General features: G+C 47.4%; 1 protein-coding gene across 1 annotated transcript in view; it reads right to left on the reverse strand.

Annotated features, from left to right (window-relative positions):
- The window catches only part of RHPN2 (rhophilin Rho GTPase binding protein 2), a 57,687-nt gene that overhangs the window by 29,730 nt on the left and 7,314 nt on the right, over positions 1-20,643 (reverse strand). The window contains exons 2-3 of the mRNA XM_032841741.1: positions 14,185-14,300; positions 1,349-1,477 (exon numbers count right to left, since the gene is read on the reverse strand). Of these exons, the coding sequence (XP_032697632.1) occupies positions 1,349-1,477; positions 14,185-14,300 (245 nt within the window). The remainder of the gene's footprint in view (positions 1-1,348; positions 1,478-14,184; positions 14,301-20,643) is intronic.

Consider the following 20,643-nt stretch of genomic DNA (forward strand, 5'->3'; position numbering starts at 1 on the left):
CCCAGGGCACCCCAGCCCCAACCCCGCGCTAACAAAACTCCATGACCTCCAGCTTCGTGTTTTCTCATCTGCCCAGCCCGACCTCTTCTTCCAGGCCCGCCTCACAGAAATGTTTAAAGATGCACTGTGCTTAGAAAGAAACCTTCTGCTCTGAAAATAGGAAGAGGGCAGAGGCAAACCCAAGGCGTCAGTACGAACCTGCACATCTCTCTCTCCCCTCTTCCCAATGGCACAGGGGACCGCCTGGGCAGCGAGGGCCACGCTGAAATCACGCAGGGCCCTTCGTGCCCGTCTCTGCAGGCGGGGCTCCCCGCACTCCAGGACAGCAAGTGGGAATATGAAACATCCTTCATTTGCTGGCAAAGTTGGGCCCTGCCTCGCTTACTCAAGGAACTTCGACCTCGGGGCAGAACACTGGCATTTAATACTACAGCGGAGACTGGGAGAAGCCTCTTACTGGGTGTTCTGATTTGGTGTTCAAAACCACACTGGGAGCCCATGGGTGAGTGAGCCAGGACACCTAGACATCACAGAAGGAAGAGCAGAGGTTTCACACACTGATGCTTTCCCTCCAGCCCTGAAAAACACCCCACGCACCACACAGAGGCTTGGGGACAATCAGGAAAAGCACATTCCAAAGGGGACTCCGGGTTCCCAAATGTCGTCCTTCTGTGAAACCAAAGGACTGTTTACTGAGTTTTCCCTGGCACTCACCTACCTTTTGAGAAATCTCACTTCCCCACAAAGAGCTTCTAGAAGTGATTTCACCTCCCTTTCAGAGGTAGCTCCCCTGGGGAAGACTTTCTGAGCTTTTCTGAAGGCCCCACCTCAATACCGCTCTCCCACAAACACTGCCCAGGGGAGGCTTCTGAATTACTGTATTTGTTCCTCAAATATGTACTGGGGCCCATTTCTGAAGTGTCTCCTCAGGGAACTCACCTGGGTCCCCTTAATCTTTGATGTCAAGGATCCCTGTCAAGCAGTTGGAGTGTTTTTGTGTCCTATCCACAGAATGACCCAGGCAGGCCCCGTGCATGGTGATGAGGCTGACGGGGAAGAAGGGCAGGCAGTACAGGCCCCCCAACCCAGCAGGCTGACTCTCAGATCCAACCACAAGGGCATCTTCATGGCAAAGCTACGTGAGAGATGCCCTCTCTTCATCCTGACCCAGCCACACAGCTTTTCCCAAAAACTATGTCACAAGGGGTCCAAGGACAATTGGATGCTTTATCATCCAACTCCCCAGGTATTTCCAACAAACTCCATCTGTTCGCCCCTTGACTCCTACGCCACGCTCAGTCCTCAAACTGGTCCATCCCTCTCGTCCCAAAGCACTGCCCCCACTTACTCTGTGTTCTGGTAGACTCCCACTGAGATGTTGAGCCCTTCCAGCTCCTCCTTGAGCATCTGCAGGTCTGAGTTCACAAAGCTCAGCTCCAGGCGCACCTGCTCTCGAACCTTCTGGTTCGTAGCTACTCTGTTAGAAGAGAAGGGGGAGAAAAGTGCCTTCAGCCAAGCTGCCCAGCTGCTGGGGGAGCAGGCTTCCCAGGCCTCATAAGGAAGTTCTGAGGGTTCCCTTGCAGGTATGAGGGCCAGAGGTGACCAGATGTCTCCAAAATGCTCAGCAACCGGCCCGTCTTGAGCCACGCCTGCCAGTAAAGGGACCTGGGATGTCGCTGATACACTGAGCTGCCAGACGTGAATCTTAAGACACCCCTACAAAGAATTAGCTTTGAGAAGAGAAGAGGGAACTGCTCCCAGCCACCCCAAAAAGACCATCAATTATCCTCTTGAAAGGAAATGGGTAAGAAAATGGAGGAGGAGATAATGCTCCCAGCTCATTCTATGAGGTCTAGTCTTACCCTGACCCAGACCAGAGGAGGACATCAAAAGAAAGCAAAACAATAAACTGACATCCTTCATGAATATATATGCAAAAATCCTCAACAAAATATTAGCAAGCGAAAACCAGCAACATTTAACATAACTCAGATTACATACCACAACCAAGAGGGACTTATCCCAGGACTACAAGGTTGGTTTAATATCTGAAAATCAATTACTGTAACATACTACATTAATAGGATACAGGATAAAAAAACACATAGTCCTCTCAACAGATACAAAAGAAAGGTGGGATAAAGTCCAACATAGATTCATGATAAAAATTCTCAACAAGGGGGGGGCACCTGGGTGGCTCAGTGGGTTAAACCTCTGCCTTCGGCTCAGGTCATGATCTCAGGGTCCTGGGATCGAGCCCTGTATCGGGCTCTCTGCTCGGCAGGGAGCCTCCTTTGCGCCCCCAACTCTGCCTGCCTCTCTGCCTACTTGTGATCTCTCTGTCAAATAAATAAATGAAATTTTAAAAAAATTTCTCAACAAACTAGGAATAAAAGAGAATTTACAGAACTCAATAAAAGGCATCTATGAAAACCCAAAGCTGACATTGTACTAGTGGTAAAAGACATGCTTCCCCATTATAATCAGGAACGAGGCAATGATACCCACTTCTGCCACTTTTAATCACTAATATACTAGAACTTCAAACCAGTGGCAATAGGTAAATAAAGAAATTAAAGGCATCTGGATTGGAAAGGAAGAAGTAAAACTGTCCTTATTCATATTCTTGGATGAATGTGATTCATAGATGACATGATGTTGTATGGAGAAAATCCCAAGGCATTCACAAAACCCATACTAGAACTAATACATTCAGCAAGGTCATAGGATACAATACACAAAAATCAATTTTACCTCCACGACCAGCAATGAGCACTCTTAAGATGAAATTAAGAAAACAATTTCAGTCACAATAGCATCAAAAAGAGTAAAATATTTTGAAATAAGTTTAACAAAATAAGCATATGACTTGTACACTAAACACTGCAAAACACTGTGTATTTTTTTTTTTTAGATTTTATTTATTTATTTGACAGACAGAAATCACAAGTAGACAGAGAGAGAGAGGAGGAAGCAGGCCTCCTGCTGAGCAGAGAGCCCAATGCGGGGCTCGATCCCAGGACCCTGAGATCACGACCCGAGCCGAAGGCAGAGGCTTTAACCCACTGAGCCACCCAGGCGCCCCAACACTGTGTATTAAATGGAGAGATAGTCCATGTTTATGGGTTGGAAGGGTCACTATTGTTTTTTAAAGATTTTATTTATTTATTGGACAGACAGAGATCACAAGTAGGCAGAGAGGTAGGCAAAGAAAGAGGGGGAGGAAGATTCCCTGCTGAGCAGAGAGCCCGATGCGGGGCTCGATCCCAGGACTCTGGGATCATGACCCGAGCAGAAGGCAGAGGCTTTAACCCACTGAGCCACCCAGGTGCCCCTGGAAGATTCACTATTGTCAAGGTGTTGATTTTCCCTAATTGATCTATCCGTTCACTGCAGTTCCAGTCAAAAATCCCAGTGAGCTTTTTAGTGGAAATTGATTAACTGATCCTAAAATTTATATGGAAATGTAAAGGATCTAGAAGCCAAAAAATTCTGCAAAAGAACAAAGTTGGAGGATTTATGCTATCAGATTTTAAAGACTTATTATAAATCCACAGAAATCAAGACAATGTAGTATTGACCTAAGAACAGGCAATGGAACAGAGTAGAAATCAGAAATAAATCATTACATTTACATTCAAATGATTTGGTTAAAGGCCAAGATGTTTCAAGGAAGGAAAGACAGTCTTCAACAGTGTCTGCAAGATTACCCCCACATTCAGTGATCCACTAGGAGGACTCACAGGACTCATAAAATAGTTGTACTCATGGCCCTGATTTATTACAGTAAAAGGGACAGGTACATGGGGTGAGGTCTGGAAGAAACCAGGCACAAGCTACGAAGAGTCCTCTCTCCCAGGAGAGTCACACAGGACATGCTGATCTCCTCCAGCAGTGTTTTGACAACACGTGTGAAATGCTATCTACTCAGGAAGCTCATTAGAGCCATGGTGCCCTAGGTTTTTACTGGGGCCTGGTCAAGTAGGCACTTGTGTCTAGTGTGTTCCAAAATTCCAGACCCCTAGAAGGAAAGCAGGTGCTCAACATAAGCCACATTGCTTGTGCAAACAGTTCAGGCACAGTGAGCCCCTCTTATCAGTTCTGGAAATGGTGGAAACTATCCTGAAATTAAGTTTCCAGACACCAGCCAAGGGCCAATCTGCAAGTGGACTTTCTAAGGATAGCTGTCTCAGGCCTGCTCTGATAACTCTTTTCTGCATAATCAGAAAAAAAAAAAAATCTCATTCTAAATCTCATTCAGGGGCACCTGGATGGCTCAGTTGGTTAAGTGTCTGCCTTTGGCTCAGATCATGATGCTAGGATCCTGGGATCGAGCCCCACTTGGGCTCCCTGCTCAGCAGAGAGCCTGCTTCTCCCTTTCCCACCACCGTTCCTCCTCCTTGTACGCTCTCTCTCTAATAAATAAATAAAATCTTGAGGCGTCTGGGTGGCTCAGTGGGTTAAAGCCTCTGCCTTCGGCTCGGGTCATGATCCCAGGGTTCTGGGATCGAGCCCCGAATCGGGCTCTCTGCTCAGCAGGAGACTGCTTCCCCTCCTCTCTCTCTGCCTGCCTCTCTGCCTACTTGTGATCTCTGTCTGTAAATAAATAAATAAAATCTAAAAAAAAAAAAAAAAGCAAATAAATAAATAATACCAAAAAGAGATTAGACTAGTAATAGCAATGCTAGTAATACCAGTAATAAAAAAGAAACAATAGCAAGTATTGAGGAGGATGTAGAGAAACTGGAATTCACACACTGCTGAATATAAATAACACAGCTCTTTGGAAAACAGCTGGGTAGTTTCTAAAAATGTTAACTATCTGGGGCACCTGGGTGACTCTGTTGGTTAAATGTCCAACTCCTGATTTCAGCTAAGGTCATGACCTCAGGGTCATGGGATTGAGCCCTGCATTTGAGTCTGCGCTCAGTGGGGAGTCTGCTTGAGATTCTCCCTCTCCCTCCGCCGCTCCTACCACTCGCTCACTCTCTCTCTCTCTCAAATAAATAAATCTTTTTTGAAAAAAAAATTAATAAAAATGTTACACATATTATCATACAACCGAGTCATCTACTCCTAGAAATCTATGTGAGAGGAATGAAAACTTACATTCCAACAAAGATGTGTAGGTGATGTTTACAGTAGCACAACTCGTAAAAGACAAAAAGTGGGAAAAATCCAGATATCCATTAACTGGCAAATTGGATTAGTAAAATGAGATCCCTAGAATTGAATGGTGTAAGCAATATGAAGGTATGAACTTCACCCAAGTCCTCAAAGAGGAAGTTCAGACACCTGCTAGAAGACTTTTCAGGTGCCCCCTCACTTTACGGATTAGGAATCAACGCAAAAGTAACACTGGCAAGAATAACCAAGTCATTGGGGCGCCTGGGTGGCTCAGTTGGTTAAGCAACTGCCTTAGGCTCAGGTCATGATCCTGGAGTCCCGGGATTGAGTCCTACATCAGGCTCCCTGCTCAGCAGAGAATCTGTTTCTCCCTCTGACCCTCCCCCTTCTCATGCTCTCTCTCTCTCAAATAAATAAAATCTAAAAAAAAGAAAAGAAAAAAGAATAACCAAGTCCTGAGCCAGACCTTGAGGGCACATGCCCATGAACCAACCCGTCAGGTCCTCAGTCATTCCTCTGACCAGCTACTAGAACTTCCTCCTTTCATGGATGAGGACATCTGAGGGTCATCAGCCAAGAGCTCCAGCCAGCCGGAGAAAGAGTACGTGATCACGTTCTCCACGCCAGCTGATGAAAATCCTGTCACTTGTCATGGGCTCACTTTGCTCACCGCCTGTTCACCTTTTCCCCAGAAAGCAAAATACTAAAAACACTTCCCCTACAGTCTTCCCTATGCGCCGGGGCTCTCCTGGCCTTGCCACATATTGGAGCTCATCAATTTCTCCCCATGATGTGTTTATAGGTATACTCCTCCCTCTTTTCGCTCTCCCCTGCCCATCACTGAACTCCTTCTCCTTGACCTACAAACTTAGGCCACGCCTCCTCAGAAAAAGCCATGCTTAATCCTGGCTGCAAATAGGATGACACTTGCCCTTTTACAACTCAGTACTCTTCACACATCTGGGCTTCCCAGTAGAGAAATGAGATACTGGAAGCTCAGTCTGGCAAATATCATTGGTTTGGGGATTTTGGTGGGGAGGGGAGGTAGCACGATTACCCGTAACAAATATATTTTCTATTACAACACAGTATACACATACACATACATAAAACTAAAACAAAAAGTCGCACAAACCAAACTTGGCCACGCATACAATATATCCCAACATATTTGATTGCATTTAAATAGCTTATTTTTTACTTTTCTAAAGATTCTCTTTATTTATTTGTCAGAGAGAGAACATGAGCATAAGCAGGGGGTGTGGCAGGCAGAGGGAAAGGGAGAAGCAGTCTCCCTGCTGAGCAAGGAGCCCGAAGTGGGACTCGATCCCAGGACCCCAGAATCATGACCTGAGCCGAAGGCAGCCGTTCAATCAACTGAGCCACCCAGGCATCCCTTTTTTTTTTTTTAAATAGCTTTTTTAAAAAGAGTAATATTCGCAACTCTCCTATTCTGATTCTCTGACACCAACTGGGTGCCCAGCATTTAATTCAATTAAACTCAATTCCCACAAGTTAAAGGCTCAGTACCCCCAAGACTGCCCCCATGTCAGGGGCCAGTCACAAGGCTGGGGGGAAGCACCTCTACTTGCGACCAAGCAGCTACAAATCAAGGTTCTCCCGACACCCTTCTATGGTAATTTGCCAGAATGACTCAGAACACTCGGGAGATCACTTCACTTACATTTACTGTGATTTATTTTAAAGGACACAACTTAAGAGCAGTCAGCTGGAACAAACCCACAGGCCAAGGAGCGGGAGCAGCTTCCCTGCTCTCTCCAGGGACGCCACACCCCCAGCACCTCGATGTCTTCACCAACATGGAAGCTCCCAAAGCTCATTGTGAGGGGCTGCAGGCAGGCTGCCCTGTTTCATTATGTGGGCACAATCGATAAAATCATTGGCCATTGGCAACTGAACTCCATCTACAGCCCCCTCCCCAGAAGTCTAGGGGTGGTGCTATAAATTACAATCCTCTCACCAGGTTTGGTCTTCCTGGTTAAAAGATCAATTTTGGGGGCACCTGGGTGGCTCAGTGGGTTAAGCCTCTGCCTTCGGCTCAGGTCATGATCTCAGGGTCTTGGGATCGAGCTCCGCATTGGGCTCTCTGCTCAGCGGGGAGCCTGCTTCCCCCTCTCTCTCTCTGCCTGCCTCTCTGTCTACTTGTGATCTCTGTCTGTCAAATAAACAAATAAAATATTTAAAAAAAAATTAAATAAATAAAAAGTTCCATTTTGCAGGTCCTGTTCCCCCATTAGCACACAGAAGACACGAGGTTCCAAGGGTTCTAGGAGCTCTGTGCGTGGAACCAGGCAGAGTCTTCATTTATTTTGAATTAGAATATGCCCAGCATGGGGCTCGAACTCACAATCCCGAGATCGAGTCCCACATTCTACCGACTGAGCCAGCCAGCACCCCACAGATATTTATTTTTTATAACACCACAGCAACCCCATGAATTGCTTTCATTACACACTAATGGTCACAATCTGTCGCTTGTAAAATCTGCACAAATCTGTAAAATTCTCAGGTGTTTCTGAGAATGTGACTGATTCACTAGCCGGTCACATCCACAAGGACATGAGGAAAGAAACTGGGAAGAGCTTCTTCTTTGCAACTGGTCTGCCTTTGGTGGAACCAATGGGTCTGATATGTGTGAGTCACAGTCCCTTCTTCATAGGGCCTGCCAGGAAGCTCTGAGGCAAACTGTGGCCCGTGACTAACAAAGGACACAGAAGTTATGATGGAGAACAAGAACTTTGCCTTCTATTTCATTCTCTTTCTCCTGGGAACTGGCATTGTCTTTTCCACATGGTGGGGGCTCAACAAATTTCAGTTGATGAAAAATGAATAGCAAAGACCACTTCTCTAGAAGCAGTGGCGGGGGTGGAGGGACTGGTTCTCAGCAACAGAGTAGATCCAACTTAAATACAACAATTTACACCCTAAGACCCGCATCCAAGTATCTGCAGAGCCTCTAAATAGGCCAACTGGATTTTTTGCATCTCTATATACCGATTTGCCACTTCTTTTCCCTCTTGACTCAGCAATTTGAGATTTAGGATTTGCAACAAATCAGCGAGCTGCTCTTTGGACATGGACCTCTGGGTGGGTCACTCTGGAAAAGTTGTGGCCGGGGAAGGGGGGTGCAGAGTGGGCTTAAGGGTCAGTCTCTACAATGCTAACCTTTGGGTATGAGGACTAATGGGAATGGGAAACCAACCCCAAGAGTATAAGCTGCTTCTAGCACAGAAAATGATTTTTCAAAGACTCGATGGTGAAAGGGGACTTCTCAAATAAGGTGAATCAATTGAGTATGATGTATGTGTCCAGGCGGAGGAAAGAGCCCAGGGTAACATATGAAAATAGAATCAGCTGGCCCAAATTAGGAAGTAAAACCAGAGCCTCGGTCTCCTCAATACTGAAGCTCTGCATCTGGGTGGTCTTTCCACAAATCACTTCTTTGGGCCGCCTTGGAAGTACATGGCTTTCTTCTCACTTTCCCCTTGACTGCAAACCTCCTCTGAGAACCTTATGGCCCAATAACTGAGGTTAGAGCCAAAACAGTCCTTAAGGCCAAGTAGGAAGGGATAGAAGGGTGTTTCAGCCATGTCTCCAACCTACGTTCTCCATGGCCTCCCTCTGGCCTAGATCTCCAAGGAAAGGCCTCTTCCCTTGGGTTTTTCATAAAGAGAATGCACACACTTGCAGAAAGTCAAGAATGAGAAGGCGTCCCACTGACTCCATGAGTGATCAGCCCAACAAGCGTGAACGGGGACAGAAAGCTACATTTAATTATTTCCCGAGGGTACTGACTACACCCACACCTTCTTTCCCTGAATTCGGAGCTGCTGAGACCTTTTCCACCTTAAGTATTAGCTCCTACGTGGGCGCCTGGGTGGCTCAGTGGGTTAAAGCCTCTGCCTTCAGCTCAGGTCATGATCCCAGGGTCCTGGGATCAAGCCCCACATCAGGCTCTCTGCTCAGTGGGGAGCCTGCTTCCCTTCTTCTCTATCTCTGCCCGCCTCTCTGCCTACTTGTGATCTCTCTCTTTCTGTCAAAAAATAAAACCTTTATTTAAAAAAAAAGAATTAGCTCCTCCGTGACCATGGCTTGCTTCTTTGCTTCAAGTCCAAAATTTCTTTAACGTCCATGTTTTCTCTTAAAGATGCAGGTGAATTTTGAATGCTGACCCACATAACTCCATTTGCTTTGGTGTAACTTTTTTTCCCAAGCCTTCCAGTAAAATAGTTGTCCCTCCTCCCTTGCCCCCACCTTGAACAGCCACACTGACAAGCATCAAAGACTTGTACCAGCTTCAGAGAACTTACTGGAACAGTTTGACCTTAATCCATCTGACCCCAAATCCTGCAAGTACCACCTGGTGGCCTCCTGTGGCCACCAGCAAGGGCAGCAGATCAGCCGATCTGGCAGGACATCTGATCCCAGTGTAGCCAGGGTAGGAAGGCAGGCCTCAAAGTTACTATGGGCCCCAAAGGCCAAGGGGGCTCCCATACCTCACAGCACAGACACACACCAGCCTCTATAAGAACTGACCATGTGAGCAGCCACTGACCTCAAGTCACTCTTACTACAGCTGACGCTACCCCTGTCGCCCCTGGCCCAGAGCTTCATGACCCTCCGGCCCAGGGGATACAAACTCGAGGTCAAGGGAAAGCTTGTGCACTTGGTCCTCAGGGTGTTATTCCCAACCCCCCACCTCCCATTGAACTATGCACCAATATTTAAAATTGAACTATTGGAACATTCAAAAAAAAAAAAAAAAAAGGAAAGAAAAAGGTCTCTATCTCTATCTTCTGCAAAAACAAAAACAAAAATAAAAATCTGCAGCCCTAGCAAACTCAGTCCTCCCCTCCATTTGAAGCACACGGCAGGCTGCCCCTCCAGAGAGAGCACATGCTCTGCACTTGGCCACTGTCCCCACCACTCTCTATTGCCTCATAGCACCAGGCCCAGCCCCTCCGGTCTTTCCCAAGCCCACTCTGCCCCGGTAAGCCTCACGGTGGGCCAGCCCTTCTCTAGCCCAGAAGGTACCAGTACAAGAGGGGAACCTGAGCCCAGAGACACTGAATGGCCAGCCCTTATGCAAAGGGCCAGTTAGTTAAAACGGAACATCGTGGCAATGTCCTTTAAATCTCACAAAGACCATCTCTGTTTCAGAGAAACAGCATCACATTTCCACCCCAGCTTTACTCAAGGGAGGGCAGGGTGCTAGGAAAAGAGAGAGAATAATGTCCTTGCTTAGCCTAGAAAAGTACGTTTAAAAAATATCGATTTCTTCCCTATCAAACTCCAGGAAGCTCATGGACTCTTGGCAGATCTGGCTCAGAGGAGGAGAAGACCTTGAAGAGGTACAAAGGGGTACACTGGGAGCAGATCTCAGGGTCCTGAGATCGAGCCCCGCATCGGGCTCTCTGCTCTGCAGGGAGCCTGCTTCAGTGCCTGCCCAGCCCCTTACCAATGCAGGTAAGCACTGGGACCCCCACCCTCCTGCATCTGGGGGGACATCTTCCCAAATGCTCTTTTTTTTTTTTTAAGATTTTATTTATTTATGTGAGAAAGAAAGAGAGTATAAGGAGTAGCAGAGGGGAGGGAGAGAGAATCTGAAGCAGATTCCACACTGAGCACACAAGCCCAAAGTGGGGCTCGATTCCATGACTGCGGGACCATGACATGAGTCAAAACCAAGAGTCAGACACTGAACCAACTGAGCCACCCAGGTGCCCCCCCAAAAATGCTCTATATTTATCTGAGGGCCATGGAGGGACACCTAAGAACCTGAAGGCCGACAGGTGCACACACAGGACAGCGCCACCCAATTTATGACAGAAACGACCTCCTGGCAGCAGGGACAGCCACCTAATCGGCAGCCCAGCAACAACCACAGGCCCAGAGCCAGACTTGGCTGAACACTTTATTTGTTTTCGGGAAACCGTTGGTGCTGCCGGAGTGAGATTAATAAATACCTTTAGGGTTCTCTCTCACAACATTCTCCAGTAAGGACCACTTTGAACTTTGAGGTCACTACGAAAATCATTAACAACCCCACCCCGCCCCCATGCTCCCAGCTTAACGACAACGGCCAACCTGACAAAGAGCTTGAACACCGGGGCTCTGAGGGTGTTTGCCGCTGTCATTAAAAGAGCAGGACAGACAAAACCACCCCGGTTCCTGCCTTAGAAATGCCAAGGTCCCTGGTCAGAGAGGAGCCCCCACCGACTGGCCCGTTTCTAAGGCTGTGCTGTGCCGTCACATCTCCCTTTCATCGACGCCCTAGAAAACATCACCTCTGACATGACTGGACTTGTCTGCTGTGGATTAAGGTCCCCCCACAGGAGATCAGGCATCATGAAAGCACGGCCTGTAGCCTTCTCCTCTTGCCCCGCAAACAGGGCCTACCACTTCCTAGGTGCTCAGCAAATTCATTTAGGGGCTGAACGAACCACGCAATCCACGGCAATCCACTCCGGGGGAGCCACTGAGGCAAGGCTGCCCGCCTGCCTCCTTAGCCACATCAAAGTTTCAATCAAAAACCGGCCACCACAAATCACACCAGGGAGGATGGAGTGGGGGGTGGGGGAGGGGAACGCATCTGCAGCCTTCCCAGCATAGCAAGCCCGGCTGGCCCCAGGCCGCCACTCCTAAAAACTGGGGGCCTCTCCCAAGCTACACCAGACCATCCCCAGCTCCAGGCTTCTCTGGGGACAAGGACACTGCCAGACATTTTATTTTATTTAAAGATTTTATTTATCCATTTGAGAGAGTGAGAGTGAATGAGAGTATGAGAGGGGAGAAGGTCAGAGGGAGAAGCAGACTCCCCGTGGAGCTGGGAGCCCCATGCGGGACTCGATCCTGAGACTCTGGGATCATGACCTGAGCCGAAGGCAGTTGCTCAACCAACTGAGCCACTCAGACACCCTACCAGACATTTTAAAAGGTGAAATGTTGTGGGGCGCCTGGCTGGCTCAGGCGGTGGAGCGTGTGACTCTTGATCATCAGGGTTGTGAGTCCGAGCCCCAAGCTGGGTGTAGAAATTACTTAAAAATAAGTAAGTAGGGGCGCCTGAGTGGCTCAGTGCCTTAAGCCTCTGCCTTCGGCTTGGGTCATGATCTCAGGGTCCTGGGATCGAACCCTGCATTGGGCTCTCTGCTCTGCAGGAAGCCTGCCTCCTCCTCTCTCTCTGCCTGCCTCTCTGCCTACTTGTGATCTCTGTCTGTCAAATAAATGAATAAAATCTTAAAAAAAAAAAAAAAAAGTAAGTAAATAAACTTAAAAAAAAAAAAAGGGTGAAATGTCCTAATATCCTAATAGTTTCACAATCTCCTCCAGTCACAGCCTAGCTTCTACCCTGTTACAGAAGTAGCTGGAGAATAGGTTTCCAGATCCCTGACCAGCCGGGACTTGCTTACTCTGCTAGCCTACGTGTATTGATGCCTACACAAGGCACAGCACGGTTGTTTGGGAGCTAGTGGTAGGTTTAGGTGGTTGATGATGTTATCCTCCAGGCGCTGGCAGGATCTCACTATAAAAATGGGTAGAAGTAATTCCTGTACTTTGTAAAAGAACATCCAGACACTGGAGGGAAGGACATGACAAGAGTCACCTCCATGCCCATTCCTGGTCTTGCTCCCAAGAGCTGACTCTAAGAGCTTCTTTCTTCGTCTTTTCTGGAAAAAGTCTCTGTGTGCACAAAAGCAAACATACCAATCCTGGGCGCCTGGGTGGCTCAGTCGCTTAAGCATCTGCCTTCGGCTCAGGTCATCACCCTGGGGTCTTGGGATCAAGCCTGAATCAGACTCCTTGCTCAGCGGGAAGCCTGCGTCTCCCTCTCCCACTTCCCCTGCTTGTGCTCCCTCTCTCACTTTGTCTTTGTCAAATAAATAAATAAATCTTCAAAAACAAACAAACATACCAATCCTGTAAACACAAAAGCAAGGCAAACTGTCCTGCACCTTCCTGTCCCCCCACTTAGTATCTCAGACATCTTTCCTAGGGAACAGATACAGAAAGATTCAGAAATGAATTTACCCTAAGTTTATTTGATTTTTTTTAAAGATTTTATTTATTTATTTGCCAGAAAGAAAGAGACAGAGAGACGGCACAAGCAGGGGAGGCCTGGTTTGGTGTATTTGTTTTTCCCAACAGTCTCTGAGCAGCCTCTGGGCGCTTGCTCACTGGCTTCCAACGGCACAGTTGACCCACTGGGAACACCAGGATTCATATCCTGCCAGGTTTCCGGGTTCCCTCTGGGTTTGTAGGTTCCAGGTCCCTGAAAGAGCCCCCCATCTCTTTCTGAGGCTATAGGAGGCATCTGTCTCATTTGGCCAGGAAGCAGGCACGGTGCTGGCCACCCAGTGCAGAAGGTGGCATGGGGCTGACAAGAGTTACCCCCCAGAACTCTGGAGGAAGAAGAAAGGCTTTTCTCCTCTTTTGAAACAAGAGGAAGCTGGCACACTGTCTGGCCTGACACTGAAGGATGTCGGGGGAGCTTGCAGCTGCCTAGGACACAGGTGAATTTTCACTGAGTTCGAAGCTTGATAAGTAATTATTTTCCCTTCAGAGCCCCAAGGCCATGGGGCTGCATGGGGGCCTCTCCTTAGAGGGATGGACACTGGCAACAGAAATGTTCCACTCCCTCCCTCCTGCCTTCTTCTCCTTTATACATCCAGCAGACAGTTACCAAGCAGTGATTCTAGACGAGGCATCGTTTCTCCACCAGGCAATAGAGAAAACAGACAGACACATCCCATACAAAGCAAGGAAAACAAAAGAATGTGATCACTGGCTTCCCCCATCCCCAATCACACAAACAGGCTGGGTAAAATACTTGTCTTGAATAAAATCAAGCTCTAGGCAAGGAAGGGGTCGACTCCAGGCACCAGAAACAAGGAGGGGACCCCAAAGTTTAAAAAAAAACACAAAAAAAACCCCCACAAGAGTTAGAGAGGAAACTGGGCAGGCCTGAGCGTTTCAGGAAGGATAGACCCCAGGAGAGGCTGGCTCCCTGACAAGGCAGTGAAGCCAGCAGTCACTCACTTCAGGAGGTTTTCTGCTCCCGTTCTCATCCGCACGGCTTTCAGGATCTGCTGGTTCAAGGCAGCCCTCTGATTCTGCAGTCGGCTCCGGCCAGTTTGTGCAAGGGGATTGCAACCCTAAGGGAAAATGAGAGATGACCCTTCAGACGTCAGCCACTCTAAACATGACAATGATAACACTGAATGTAACAGAAATGTCTTAAAAAGGAACCTGTTCTGAAAGTAAGAGTAACATCAAAACAGGAAATACACAAAATATTGAAAAGTATCAAAAGAAAATAAAAGTCACTCATAACAATGCAACTCCAAAACAGCCACTGTATGTTGGTTCCCTGCCCGTGTATTTTTAGACACATATTGTTGTTTTTCATATTAGTGAGGTGTTGGGAGTGCCCAAGATCAGCCCACGTTCAAATTCACCAAGACTCAGAGGACTCAGCAGATAATTGCGCTCACAGCTGTATGACAGCAACTTCATAAGGATACAGAGCTGGTTCACAAGGAGGAGGACACGGGTAGATTCTAGAGCAATCCACAGGCAGACTCCCTTATGCTTTCTCCCACCCATGAGGGGGTCACACAGAGCATAACCTTCCCCCAGCAACAAAAATGCATCAACGTGTGGCTGATGTCACCACCCAGGTTGGCCCATTAGAAAATCAACACCCAGTGGTTTTACAGGGGCCTGATCACAAAGGCACTCCTTGCCTAGAATGTACCCAAATTCTAGACTCCCAGGAGGAAAGCGGTAGGTATTCCTCCTAACCCACGTGGTCTGTGCCATTGGCCTAGGGGAGGTAAGCCAAACCTTATCAGTTAGGGGATGGAGGGAACACTGGGAGAGCCAGGTTCCCAGATGCCAGGGAGGGGCCAACCTTCTCAAGCAGGCCTTCCAAGAACAACAGCCTCAAGCCTACTATATTAACCCTTTTCTGACAGTGGCACGTACCGTTTATCTAAATTTCTCACATACTACTCTAGCATGAAACTTTCCTTTATTATGAAATGTTTCTCAAAACCAAGACTTTGATGATTGCATAATATGGCCCTTTAAAAAAAAAAAAAAGACTGACCATTTCCTTATAGTTGGACATTCAGACTGCTTTCAGGTATGTGTTTTAAAAAAAGATTTTATTTATTTATTTGAGAGAGAGGACAAGCAGGGGGAGAGGCAAAGGGAGAAGCAGGCTCCCCGCTGAGCAGGGAGCTAGATGTGGGGCTCGATCCCAGAACCCCAAGATCTTTACCTGAGCTGAAGACAGCTGCTTAACTGACTGAGCCACCCAGGAGCCCCCATATATCTGCTATCATATATAATTATTTGATCCATATATGTAAGGATGAATCTTTATAAACCTCTACTTTATTCTTTTTTTTTTTTACTTTTTTTTTTTAAGATTTTGTTTATTTATTTGACAGACAGAGATCACAATTAGGCAGAGAGGCAAGCAGAGAGAGAGAGAGGAGAAAGCATGCCTCCCGCCAAGCAGAGAGCCCGATGAGGGGCTCGATCCCAGGACTCTGGGATCATGACCTGAGCCGAAGGCAGAGGCTTTAACCCACTGAGCCACCCAGGTGCCCCTCTACTTTCTGTCTTTATAGATTTGCTTATTCTGGACATTTTCATACAAATGGAATTATACAAAATATGGTCTTTTGAGATGGGTTTCCTTCACTTAGCATGATTTTTTAAGGTTTATCCATGTATCAGTACCCTAATCCTGTTTGTCCCTGACTAATACCCCACTATAAGATGTACCACATTAATTTATCCATTCATCAGCTGATAGACATTTGGGAATATTTTCACTTTTTGGCTATTATGAATAGGGCTGCTTATCTATGTACACATTTTTATGTGGGTATTTTTGTTTTCCTTTCTCTTGGCTATACATCGAGGAGTGGAACTGTTATGCCATATGGTTAATCCTGGGTATAACCATTTGTGGAACTGTCCAACTATTTTCCGAAGTGGCTATATGATTTTACATTCCCACCAACAGTATGTGAGGGTTCCAATTTATCCATATCCTCAACAGTACTAGTTATTATTATTATTTTAATAGACAACCTAGTGTGTGTGAGATCTCTATATGGTTTGGATTTGCATTTCCCGGATGGTTCATGATGTTTAACGTCTTTTCACGTGCTTATCGGCCACTTGTATATCTTCCGTGGAGAAATACAGATTCGGATATTAGCTCATTTTAAACAGGGTTGTCTTTCTATTTTTGAATTGAAAGTATTCTTTTCATTTATTTTAGAGAAAGAGAGCGGGGATGAGAGGCAAAGGGAGAGAGAAACCCAAGCCGACTCTGTGCTGAGCATGTAGCTCCACGTGGGGCTTGATCTCACGACCCTGAGATCACGACCTGAGCTGAAACCAAGAGTCAACACTAACCCACTGCATCACCTCGGCACGCCCTGAAAAGTATTATTTTAATCTTTGCCAAGTTGATATGCAAAAACAGGCATCCTGGGGCGCCTGGGTGGCTCAGTGGGTTAAAGCCTCTCTGCCTTTGGCTCAGGTCATGATCTCGGGGTCCTGGGATCAAGTCCCGCATCGGGCTCTCTGCTCAGCAGGAAGCCTGCTTCCTCCTCTCTCTCTGCCTGCTTCTCTGCCTACTTGTGATCTCGGTCTGTCAAATACATAAAATCTTTAAAAAAACAAAACAAAACAACAACAACAACAACAACAACAAACAAGCATCCTGTTCTCCCAATTTGCGTTTATTATTGGTAGACTTTTTTTCATATATTATTGATCACATGAGTTGTTTTTTCAGTGAACTGTCTTGTGTCATCTGTTCATTATTTCCTAGAGTATTTGAACTGCAATGTTCCATTCCAAAAAGTTTAAGATCAGAATGAAAGTTTCATTTTAACTTACTAGTGTGCTTCCCAGTCCAGGAGGTAAAAAGCCCTAGGATCTGAGTGAGGGCTCCCTTCCTTTGTGAAGCTTATCTCTAGGTTCTGCCCAAAGAGGGGTGCTGCGGTTACCCCCCAGGGTGGCTGCCAGGCAGCACTCCGTTTAGAGATGCCCTTTCTCTGCGGCTGTCATTCAACTCTGCCCCAGCTCTGCCCAAGCCATGCCCATGGCCTCCACCACAAGGAGGGAGAAATTATTCAGAGCCCTAATCTTCTCAGGGATTCCCCATATCAGTGGCCTTTGGACCAGAGGATCAGAAACGAGTCATGTTCCTCCTTCCAGAAAGATTCCTCATTCTTACTTGTCAGCAGGTCACTGCCCACCTGCCCCCAGGCAGCACCCCCAAGTTCAAATTACACATATATTCAGAATCTGAGTTAGTCTGGTCTTACAGCTAACCTCTCTCAAACCATTCAATGATCTCTGATTTAAAATAAAAACCAGGAAACTATCTTTTTTGCAGACAGAAGATGACACGTGTTTCCACATAAGCCAATCGAATATTAAAGTTCTAAAATAACAGCCCCCCTCTTTCCTCTACGCTTTCCAAAATTACTGTGAAGGGATGGTCTGATCTGACTCAAAATCACACACTCCACCCAAGCTGTGTTCCATTTTACAGAGACGCTTTAATAACGAATTCCTTTATGTACATTCCCAGAGCTAAGATAAGCAGCCATTCCAGCTCACTATCCTTTACCCAATTTCTGGCTGGCCCACAGATGCGGAGTCAGTTTCCAGATAAGACAGAGGAATGCTTAGGATTAGATATGACTGAGTAATTGGAACCAAAACGACATTACCTCTTACTGACAGGTAGGAATGCTGGGCCAGCTGGAAACACTAGGAACCCACAAGACTACATGGAAGCTTCAGGGAGCCCCAGGAGGCAAATCTGGGCAAGACTGCCATAAAGAACCCCTGGCATCTCCAGAGGCTGCTAGCTATCAGTGTCCCCGGCCAGCGGTTCTCTGCTGGTGGGGATCCACAGTCCTCACCCCTGCCTCCCTCCTTGGTGGGTTCGTAACAGCATGTTGAGCGACTGGAAACTGGAGGGCTTGTGCCAGAGTTCCAGGCAGCGCCTATCACACCTGCTTAGCGTGGGAACTGAGAACGGCAGGTGCAGGGGTTGAGCTATCCTGGCCTCGAGGGTCACGGTCCTATAGGGAAGTGAGTCTTTCCGCCACACAGAGTCTGCCGGTTCCCTTCCCAACTAAGGTGTGGGCTTTTGCACCAGTGTTAAGGTGCTGGAAGAATGGTCCCACAGCCAACAACCAGAAAAACAAGTGTGCTAAGCTTCATCACATGGCGTGTCTCAGGAGTCAGATTGCCGGTGTGGACGCTGGGACAGCAGCCGAGACCCCACAGTTCCGAGGCTTGCAGGTTAAGTGAGCTACTCAAGAGCCTATGGGCGGGTGGGGGGGTGGGCAGGACTGAACCCCACGTCCCTGCTTGCTGCCACTCTAAGATGGGCCAGAAAGCAGCCAGCAGCAGGAATTCGGGGGGCAGGGGGGTGCCAGGACAGCTTGAGTGCAACCCCCCCAACCCCTGATACCATTCCCATGCTTCCCGGCTGAGCGATTTCCATCATCACTCAGCATCCTTTGGGAACAGTGACCTGGTCCCATCCCCTACACCCACTCTCCCACCTCATAGCCCTTGACAGTCAAGGGTGGTAACTCAGTGCTCCCCCATCTCATTTCCAAAAGGAAGAACACTGACCTCACGCCTAGTCAGTTGGAAATTGAAGGTCCCTGAATCCCTGCGATTGACTCAGTGGGCACCTGACAAAGGGTAATCAGGACCCATCAGGAAATGCCTCCATTTTTCCCCATTGACCTTTTCGACCAATAGGGAATGTCTAGTAGCAACATTTGAACCCTAGATCAAGCCAGACCTGAAACATTCCTCTCTCTGGATGGCTCAGTTACAGGAGCCAATGCATTCCCTTTTGTGCCCTAGCTACTTTTTAAATTGAGGTATAAATTACACATAGTAAGACACATAGATTCTAAATACACAGTTCAATGAGTTTGGACAAACATATAAGCTCTGTAACTACTACTCCAATCAAAAAGAACATTTTCATCACTCTTCAGGGCCACCAATACCATGGTTTCCCTCACCACAGTCTTTTGCTTGTTCTAGAACTTCAGATAAATGGAATCACACACTACAGACTCCTCCATGTCTGGCTTCGTGCTGAATATCATGCTTTGAGATCCACCCATATGGCTGCACTCATCAGCGGCCTGCCCCTTCTCATTGCTAGAATTCCATTGTGGGGATGCACCACAGTGTGTTTATGTGTGATTTTGGACTGGATTTTTCTGGCATCTGCAACTAATTCTTTCATGAGTACTAATTAGAATACATCCACCGCAAGTGACAACTCCCTTTGTCAACATCCCCCTGACGTGCCCTTTGCGCCTAGTCCCATCGCTCAGCAGGGAAACAAGTATTTAAAAGCAAGACCCAGGGGAGCCTGGGTGGCTCAGTGGGTTGAGGCCTCTGCCTTTGGCTCAGGTCATGATCTTGGGGCCCTAGAACTGAACCCCACATCGGGCTCTCTGCTCAGCGGGGAGCCTGCTTCCCCTTCTCTCTCTGCCTACTTGTGATCTCTGTCTGTCAAATAAATAAATAAATAAAACCAATACCCAGATGCAAACTGGAGGCACTTAATTTGCCAGGAAGGAAAAGCTACTCAGCCTACACCTGCAGAGATGGACCCGAAGAAGGCAGAAAAGGCCAGGCCACCCAGATAGCAGACGCAGAGGGAATGGAGCGGTCCTTCTTTCCCCACATGCACCCCCGCACCCAGGCTCAGGTCAGTGCCTGGCGCCTGACTTCCCTCACCCCAGAAAACCAGCACAGGCTCTCCTTCTACCCAGCCAAAGAGAAAGCTTACACGTGGAGATGTTTCTGCAGCAAACTGAAGGCACAGCGTAAAACCTGGGATCTCCAGGTCAGGCATAAGACTGGGGGCAGGGTTGGGGCGCCTGGGTGGCTCAGTGGGTTAAGCTGCTGCCTTCGGCTCAGGTCATGATCTCTGGGTCCTGGGATTGAGGCCCGCATCGGGCTCTCTGCTCAGCAGGGAGCCTGCCCCCCACCACCTCTCTCTGCCTGCCTCTCCATCTACTTGTGATCTCTGTCAAATAAATAAATAAAATCTTAAAAAAAAAAAAAAAAAAAGACTGGGGGCAGGGTCTCCTAGGTAGAAGAGGGTGCTTTTTGCAGCTCCTACAGCACAAAGATATTTTCTCTGCCTTTCTCACTCCTTCCCAGTTACGCAACCCCCCACTCAACCACCCAATGCTGGAAAACAGAATTGTTTGTGAGTTAGCCAGAGGCTGTCAACCAGAAAGCACCGAAAGAGCAGGACACACACACACACACACACACACACATACACGTCTAATTTAACTTTTCGCCATGCTAGAGATTCAGGGCAGGCTGGAGGAACAGAATCCAAGTTTTTCATATCCATAAAAATTAAAACCTTAGTCTGGCATTTTTCAAAAGCCTTCCTGC

The sequence above is a fragment of the Lontra canadensis genome, unplaced genomic scaffold, assembly GCF_010015895.1.
Source record: "Lontra canadensis isolate GAN:19392208 unplaced genomic scaffold, GSC_riverotter_1.0 scaffold125, whole genome shotgun sequence".
Taxonomy (NCBI): domain Eukaryota; kingdom Metazoa; phylum Chordata; class Mammalia; order Carnivora; family Mustelidae; genus Lontra; species Lontra canadensis.